We start from the raw sequence: 9,301 nt of genomic DNA, 5'->3' as shown, positions 1-9,301 counted from the left end.
TAACACGTATTTGATTTAGACGAATGTATATGATTTTAGATTACAATAAAAAGGTCAATATACCATACACATGTGATATGTATCCAAAGAACACCATGAGGAAAGACATACCAATATATATTAATAACGACATTACAAGAAATAAAGTGTAAAAAGAAAAACCATGTACTACATATTGGCCCTGTTTGGCAATTGGCTGTTGGCTGTTGGCTGTCGGCTGTTTTACTTGGCTGGTTTGACTGGCTGTTCAAGTTGGCTGCTTTTGTTGGCTGTTTGACTATGGATTGGTTACAAATGTGTTTGGTAAAATCAGTTGTTGGCTGTTGGTTGTAGCTATGTAAAATGACATTTAAGGACATTTAATGTCTTTTATTCATTTTTCAATACATACTGTGTATTGTGTACGGAGTAAAACGTAATTACAAATAAATAAATATACATTAAAAATAAATTAATTTTTGCAATAGTATTAATAAATTATTATTTTAATTAATAATTGCGGAGTAATAATCAATGATTAATAATTAATAATTAATAATAATTAAATTAATAATAATTAAATTAATAATAATAATTAATAATTAATAATTTATTAATTAATCATTAATAATTAATGATTAATTATTAATTAGTTATTCACTTTTAGTTATTAGTCATTAATTAATACTCCGTAATTATTAATTATTAATTATTAATTATTAACTATTAACTATTAACTATTAACTATTAACTATTAACTATTAACTATTAACTATTAACTATTAACTATTAATTATTAATTAACTATTAACTATTAACTATTAACTATTAACTATTAACTATTAACTATTAACTATTAACTATTAACTATTAAATATTAACTATTAATTATTAATTATTAATTATTAATTAGTAATTACTAATCACTAATTATAAATTATTAATTATTAGTTAATTAGTAAAAAACAAGGACAAAAAAGTAATTTAGATAGTGAAAAGCCAAAAGCCAACTCCAAAAAGCTAGTGCTACTAGCTTTTCATTTTTGGCGGAAAAGCTAGCTTTTCAGCAAGCTAAAAAGCCAGTTACCAAACACATTTTTTGGCTGTTTGACCAGATTAAAAAGCCAACAGCCAAAAGCCAACTAAAAAGCCAGCAAAAAGCCATTTGCCAAACAAGGCCATTACGTGAATTTTCTATGATGCTTACTTTGTTTTGTATGTTCATTTTTGTTTTTGTTTAGTACGCGGGTCATTGTGACACACTATTACTAAAATCCTGGATCCGCAGTGTAATCCAACTTAAAAGCTAACACTAGTATTAGAATTATAATATAATTCTAATTGATATATGTTTCCCTAACAAATTTAATATCTTCGATAAAACAAAAGCCGTCCAGAAAGGCGTGAAAATATTTGCGTCGTAAAACTTGTAACACGATCATATTACTCATGGTGAGATTCTATAACTCACCTGTAAATTTAGCACGATATTTGTCGTTTTAACTAATTTTTGTTCTACAACTTTGTCTATACATTCATTTCTGATAAGATAATATCTACGACACAAATGAGTAGAAATTAAGAACTAAAAACATTGCCTACTTGTTTTGCAAGAAAACTAAAAACAGATTGACAGAAACATTTACTTAGAAATAATTTGATACGAAGTATGTAGAATCGCTAATCTCTCTCTGGATTTAAATTTGTCCTTGAAATCTGTTGCCCCGCCCGATGAATGTTCTGAGAAGGGTACTGAAACTGGTTCTAAGGACTGTATTGATTCACTTGTTCATGATATACTACTTCAGGCGCCATCAAAGTTTGAAGTTCATTGTAAGTAACATTAATGTTGTTCACTTGTTCATCGTAGTAGTATACTTTAGGTACTGTCATTGTAGTTTGAAATTGGTTTAGAGTAGCATCATAAAATACTTCAGGTCCTATCTCCGGGCCTTGAAACTGCTCAAATACTTCAGGTACTGTCACTGGGGCTTGAATTTGCTCGGGCTCTTCCACCCGGGCTTGAAGTTGCTCATGCACTCGGGTTTGAAGTTGATGAGGTACTTCAGGTACCCCTGCCACCGGAACTTGAAGTTGGTTTAGAGAAGTAGACGTGTATTCATATTGTTTATGGAGTCGATTAGTACGAGCTTTATTAAGATCATTCAATATATCAGGAGTAATTAGCCCTTTCTGTATGAGTTCATTCACGAGCTCATCAGTAACTTTAGAAGTGTCATGGATGCTACCTCTCTTTCCCTTATTCTCTGTACCCTTACGAATATAGTATTTCTGGGCATGGCTAGCCACCTGCGTTGGATTTCTTGTTTTCACCATATTCCTTGAAATGCTTTTCCAATCACCCTTATCATATATTTCCAACCCAACCAAAAACATCCTACAAAAATAACCCAAATTAACACAAATTCGAGATTGTTATGTTCAAGTCGCACATCGAAACTCATAATAATACCATGTAACATTCTTACTTGAATTTCCTTAAAAGAAAAAAAAAAACTTACTTACAATCTTTGTTAATGTATGAATTAAAACATTTTCCTAGATTAATTCGTGACATATGATTAGACATAGGTGCACAACGTTCTTTAAACAATGCAAGATACTTAAATAAATAAAATCAACTACATTAAAAAAAAGTAAAAAAAATCAAGATAGTAAAAACAAGAATGACACGATTGGGATTAAAAAGATTAAAACGACTACCAATTTCTTGCATGTACTCCGTACTACGGGGTAGTTATAATAATAATGATTAAAAAAATAATCCGAATAACACATAGCGATTTCTATTCCGACCGCATTCCACTTTTTATTCTCCATAACATTTTCTTTTATATTATAACATAAATGACTTAGTATTCTATCAAAATTTGAGTCAAATTATTATTTTAACCAATTAAATTCATTGGGACATTAAATTTTCCCCATTTCCCAATATCATAATTTTGATAAAAGTGAAAATATTATAAATAAACGTAATTTATATTGTTTAAATAAAAAAATTGAGGAATCTCGATGCAAATTAATTAATCATTAAAACGCGTGAAAAATACCTAACGTAAAAAACAAAAAGAGACGGGGGGAGTATGTATGAATTAAAACAAATTCCTAGATTAATGTTTGACAAATTAAACATACAAAAACTTTTGTGTGCCGCCGATCTACGGTATCCAACGCGTAAAAAGTGATAAATAAAATTCACTCAAGGTAAAAAATGACCCATACCAAAGATAAAAGTGAAACCGACCAGAGATATAAGTGATCTTATTCGACGACTAAAGTTACCTTATTTAAGGATAAATGTAATTCTAACCAATGAAAAATGTGATTCTAACAATAAACAATGGAGTGACCCGGATAAAAAATGATAAGTTTGTCAAATTAACTAAAAGAGCAGAACATGTACGGATAATCTTCATTGGAAATATAAAAACTTTTGTGTGCCCCCGATCTATAGTATGTTGAATAAGGATAAATGTGACCCCCAACCAATGAAAAATGTGACCTTAACAATAAACAATGAAGTGACCCTAATCAAGAATGTTATGTTTGTTACATGTTATAACTATGACCAATACAATACCATCAATGAGAATACACCAATACATAAGTGTAATAGAGGTAGTAGGCTATGTGGGGCTTGAACCTACACCATGTACAATATCGTAAATTGCTCTACCATTTGAGCCAATTGAGGTAACTTATAACTACAATAAACAAAACTAATAACATCAATAAGGGTAACTAAAAAAACAAAACAAGTGTAGATAACTTTTCTTTTTTGGGCCACACACGATATATTATCGTAGATTCGATCGGTCTTTCTGAAATATATTACCCAAATAACAATGCAAGATAATTAAATTAATAAAAAAAAACTACTCGAGAAGAATAATCAAGATAGTAATTACGTAAAACTATGATGATTGGAATTAAAAGATTATAACCATTAAAGTTTACAAATTTCTTTTACATCCTTTTACATCCTAGCTACGAGTATAATAATAAAATTATCCAAATAACATCTAGCGATTTCTCACACGAATTCGAGACTGTTACGTTAAAGTCGCACGTCAAAACTCGTACCATGTAATAATCTTACTTAGAATCTTGACTAATGTATAAATTAAAACAAATTCCTACATTATATGCGTGACAAATTAAACATATATTACGCAAAACTCTTGAAACAAACAAGAATGCAAGATAATTAAATCAATAAAAACAACTGAAATTAAAAAATCAAGTAAATTAAAAAATAAAGATAGTAAAATAATGACGTACTTGTGTTCATCATCACTCCATTGAGTGATCGTCGGAGGTGTTGGGACAATGTAACTATCGACTGAGTTGTTTAAGTCCGTGAATTGGTGGTCAAATTCACCGTTTTCAATATTTTCGATGTCACAAACAAGTTTCTGGTACTGAATTTCGACCTCTTTCGGTGTTTTCCTCCCTCCGAGGTGGTCGGAAATAGCTTGCCACCGAGTTGACTCGTCTTCGATGGTGTTAAAGTGATCCGATGCAAGACATTCTTCAAATTGCATGTTTTCTTCCCAACTCCATTCACTGCATGCAAACAAAAGATTTATCACATCTTTAAACAACAATGCACGATAATTAAATTAATAAAAACAACTTCAATCAAGAAAAAAAGATAATCAAGATAGTAAAATAATGACAATTACGTACTTGTGTTGGTTAATAGGGACGACTTCTCCCATCTTTTTTTTGTTTCGTTTTGTTTTTGTTTATGGATATCTTTTAGTGCACCGTAATAAACCTATATATACACACAATAGGGTTTACACCAATAACATAATATTTTATTATTACTAAAAAAAAGAGTTTTAGCATAAAATAAATTTGAGTTTATAACAAAGTAATACAGATTAAAGTTTGTGTTTTAATGGATATCTAAAAGTGCAAAAAGAACTGTAATTATTATTATTAAAAAAAAAAAAAGTTTTAGTAGAGGAAATTAACACCACTCCCCCGTATTGTTATGTTATTAAAAAAAGAGTTTTAGTAGAAATCAAATTAGAGTTTATAAGTCGCTTATTGTATGGATAAAAGTTGTACAGGTAGAAGATTTGATTGATAGGGATAAACAAGAAGGTAGCAATTAACGAGTTTCTTACCATTTGAACATTCCCTTGGTGATGTAGTTTCAGCTGATGAATACTACCTCCATTTCAAAAAGATCTTTACAGTTACTATTTGTACGAACTCCAATGCAATATTTAACTACTAATATACCAAATTTCGTATGTGAAAAAATTATAAAAATTTAATATTCTGAAAATACATACCGAGACCAATCTAACAAGATCTTACATGTAATGTTTTGATGTATATAATAGTGAGAATTTACGGTTAAAGTTTTTATACTTTTGACACATTTTTCAAAGCGTAAAGAACTTTCAGAAACGGAGGTAGTATATAAGAAGTTAGGAACTTTGACATACAAATGGATGGGAAACAAGAGGTATAACACATCATTAGGTATGTTGACCACTTACCATTAGTCTTAAATCAAACGACAACTTTTGGGTAAGACCGTCTTATTTAAAAAACCACTTTAATTGTTTATTTAATTGGTTTCATTGCTTAACTACAATTGGTAAAAGGTACACCCGGTTGTATCTACATGCAATCGGGTAATTTTGGTTTTTAACCCCTGAACAAGCACAATTTTATAGTTTAAAACACATTTTTACAGGTTAAAGTACATTTTTATAGCTTAAAAGCAGATACATTTCAAAAGAACACATTGTTAGTACAAAAAAACATACGAGCGTGAAGAATTTGAGAGGATATGTAAACTGATGTTAGTTGCTCACCTTTTAAGTTTAGTTTTTTTTTTTTTTTTTTCCAATTGAAAGACGATATTCAATATCATAAATATTTGAAAAACATATGTGCATTATTGTAAAAATGTGTTTTTAAACTGAAAATGTGCTTTTAAACTGAAAAATGTGCTTTTTTTTGAGGGATTAGAAAATACAAAACGATCCGGTTGCATGTAGAGCTACATACAACCGGGTGTAGCAAAGTCAGTGTTTCAAAATCAAGGGTATTTTTCTCTAGAAATACCCAAGAGGAAACGAGACAACTTATTTGTCAAGAGCTGCGCATGGAGGAAACACTCGATCTTGGGCACTACCTAGGGGTACCTACCATTGATGGCCGATCTTCGAAACGTGAGTATCAGTACTTGGTAGAAAAAATCAATGGGAAGTTGGCAGGATGGAAGTCAAAAATGATATCACTTGCGGGGAGGGCAACTTTAGTTCAAGCATCCATTAGCTCCATGCCTTATTACGCAATGCAAACCACAAAATACCCCGGAGTACTTGTGATGATATTGATAGAACCTCTAGGAAATTCGTGTGGGGAAGCACTGATGAACAACAACAAATTCACCTAGTAGCGTGGGACACCTTGACGAAGGATAAAGCAATGGGTGGGTTGGGTATCCGAGCAATGAGGCAAGCGTATGCGGCATTCCTAACCAAACTTGGGTGGAGATTAATAGCAGAATCAGATTCCCTGTGGTCAAGAGTGGTAAGAGACAAATATTGTGAAGGAAGGTGTGAGTTAGACATGTTCAAACACAAGCCTGGTGCTTCGAGCGCTTGGGGAGGCATTGTGGACAACGTGGATATCCTTCGACAAGGAGTAAGCATGGTTGTGGGCAACGGAAAACGGACTTTATTTTGGCACCATAAGTGGGCTGACAACCAGCCACTACTATAGTTACTATCAGCAGAACCCCCTTTGCAGTTACAGGAGAAAACAATTAATGAGCTAGTTGTGGGATTCTCAACATGGGTGGAAGTGGGAGGAGTTCGTGGAGTTCAATCCTCCGCGCATAGTCCAGCAAATTGACTCCTATGAGTTGGTAGAAGATGATGAGGCAATAGACAGACTGTTTAGGAATGGCACTCCATCGGGGAAATTCACCATAAAATCAGCTTTGAAGATTGCGAGAGGTGAGCTTGACCTAGGGGCCACGGAAAACTGGAATTATGTTTGGAAACTTCCAGTATCACAAAGGATTAGATTCTTCCTTTGGCTAGTGCTTCATGATCGGTTAATGACGAACGCTAATAGATTTATTCGAAAGCTTACAGATGATCCTAGATGTCTGGTATGTGGAGAGGTTGAGGGATGCCCAACTGCTACAATGGTATGGCGCAAGTTTCCTGGCATCAACGACCATGAGATTTTTCGCAAACCGTTGGCTGGTTGGATAGCTCAAAATACGGGAGAAGATCAGACTCGTGATGATCAATGGCCTACGGTTTTTTGTACCACCTTGTGGTGGCTCTGGAAGTGGCGAAACAACAGAGTTTTTGCAAGTCAAGCTGAAATACCGGTCGACCAGTTGGGCTTTATTATGGTTAAAGTGTAATTATTATTAAAAAAAAAAAAGTTTTAGTAGAGGAAATTAACACCACTCCTCCGTATTATTATATAAAATAATTCTAGCGTAGTCGACAGTTACCGTCGACTACACTAAATATAAAATATCGTATCCGTTGATTTTTTTATTTGATTAATCTGAACCACTTAAATTATTTAGAATTAATTTAAATGACACAAATCACTTAAAGGGTTACATGGTTGTTTGAAAAGGGAATAAATTTTTTTACTTTTTGTTTTTGTAGAAAAGAAAATTAATATTTTTACAAACATTAATTTAGACCCTTATTATTATTTCGTTATTTAATAGACCAATTTTGATAAATTGTGTAGCATAGTAAAGAGTAGTGCTTGTAATAGGTTGCATTCTGTTTTGCCTAAAGCTCTTAGCTCTAAGGATAGAAGTTGGTTTTGCACCCTTGCTGAAGGGTAGGTTTGTTTGGCTTTGTGCCTGTATGTTTGCTTCTGTGGAGGGTTGTTCCACTTGACACCAGATTGTAATTGTTGTGCATAATATATACTACTCCCTCCATTCCCTTTTGTTCTTCCCCTAAAGAATGTTGGGTGTGGTTTAAGAAAACTGAATCTTGGTTTGTATTGGGATATGAGTAATGATTGGGTGTAAGAATAATGATTGGAAATAAGAGTTTATATATTTAAAAATAAAGATAAGTGAGAGAAAATATTTTAAAAAATAAGATAAATGGAAATTAAACCCGGAATTTGTAAGAAATTAAACCCAGAATTTCGAATACCCAGAAGGCCAGAATACCCAGAATATTCAACCAAAATCGACGAACAAATTGTATCCAGAATATTCAACCAAATTCGACAAACAAATTGTACCCAGAATATTCAACCAAAATCGACAAACTATCTTCATCGACAGCAATCAACCAAGAAAACCGATTTATCAACCCAGTAATCGACAAAATCGACAAATTAACCCAGATTTCAACCAAAATCGAATAAAAATCGAGCAACATCAACCCAGAATTCAACAAAAATCAACCCAAATTAAACCCAGAAATACGAACAAGTTCAACCCAAATTAAACCGAGAAAATCGAACAACAAATTCAACCCAAACCGAACTATTTCAACCCAGAAAATCGAATAAATTACACCAAATATCGAGCAAATTCAACCCAAATTCAACACAGAAATGCGAACAATTTCAACCCAAATTCAACCCAAAATCAACCACCAAATTCGACCAAATTTAACCCAAAAATCGACCAAATACAACCCAAAAAATCTGTCAAAAAATCATCGAAAATCAACCGAAAAATTCGACGAAAATCAACCTAAAACTCGACAAAAACCACCCTGAAAATTCGACAAAAAAATACGAAAAAAATTAATACCCACTTGATCCTTACTATCACTCACGATTTTAAGGATTTAGAGGTCAAATTCAACCATGAAAACTCTAGATCTAGAGTTTTTATAGTCGAATTTCACCATCTAAAGCCATATTTCCGTATTTTACGACTTTAACGGAGAGTGGTGTCGGCGGCGGAGGTTTGGTTGTGGTGGTGGCGGCGACCTCACATCCAAATATGAAGAACAGAGAGATGTTTTGGAGGAGAGAGAGTGAAAAACGTAGAGGAGGAGAGAAACAGAGCAAGAAATGAATAGAGGGAGGGAGAGAGAAAATGAAGAGAGAGAGAGAAATCAGAGAGGTGGGAGAGGGGGGTGAAGTGAATGAGAGAGAATTGAAAGAGACGGGTAGTGGGCGGGGTTATGGGAAATGGGAAAATAATTAAATAAGGGTGGTGGGAAAAAAGATGGTAGAAAAAGTGTAGAATCTTAGGGTTTTTTGGTAAATAGTGGGGAATCTTAGGGTAAATTGGTAAAAAAACTATGTCCAA

General features: G+C 32.8%; 1 protein-coding gene across 1 annotated transcript; it reads right to left on the bottom strand.

The window, feature by feature from the left end:
• Positions 1 to 1,320: 1,320 nt before the first annotated feature.
• On the bottom strand, positions 1,321 to 4,796 carry LOC130463959 (transcription factor DIVARICATA-like). The gene is made up of 3 exons (XM_056833272.1): positions 4,693 to 4,796; positions 4,285 to 4,569; positions 1,321 to 2,377 (listed from the first exon to the last, which is right to left on the bottom strand). The coding sequence occupies exons 1-3, from the start codon at positions 4,722 to 4,724 to the stop codon at positions 1,744 to 1,746; spliced, it is 951 nt and encodes a 316-aa protein (XP_056689250.1). The 5' UTR covers positions 4,725 to 4,796; the 3' UTR covers positions 1,321 to 1,743.
• Positions 4,797 to 9,301: the final 4,505 nt, after the last annotated feature.

Source organism: Spinacia oleracea, chromosome 6 (genome assembly GCF_020520425.1).
Source record: "Spinacia oleracea cultivar Varoflay chromosome 6, BTI_SOV_V1, whole genome shotgun sequence".
In the NCBI taxonomy this organism is placed as follows: domain Eukaryota; kingdom Viridiplantae; phylum Streptophyta; class Magnoliopsida; order Caryophyllales; family Amaranthaceae; genus Spinacia; species Spinacia oleracea.
The sequence above is the reverse complement of the archived record's forward strand: the minus strand, read 5'-3'. Positions and strand labels throughout refer to the sequence as shown.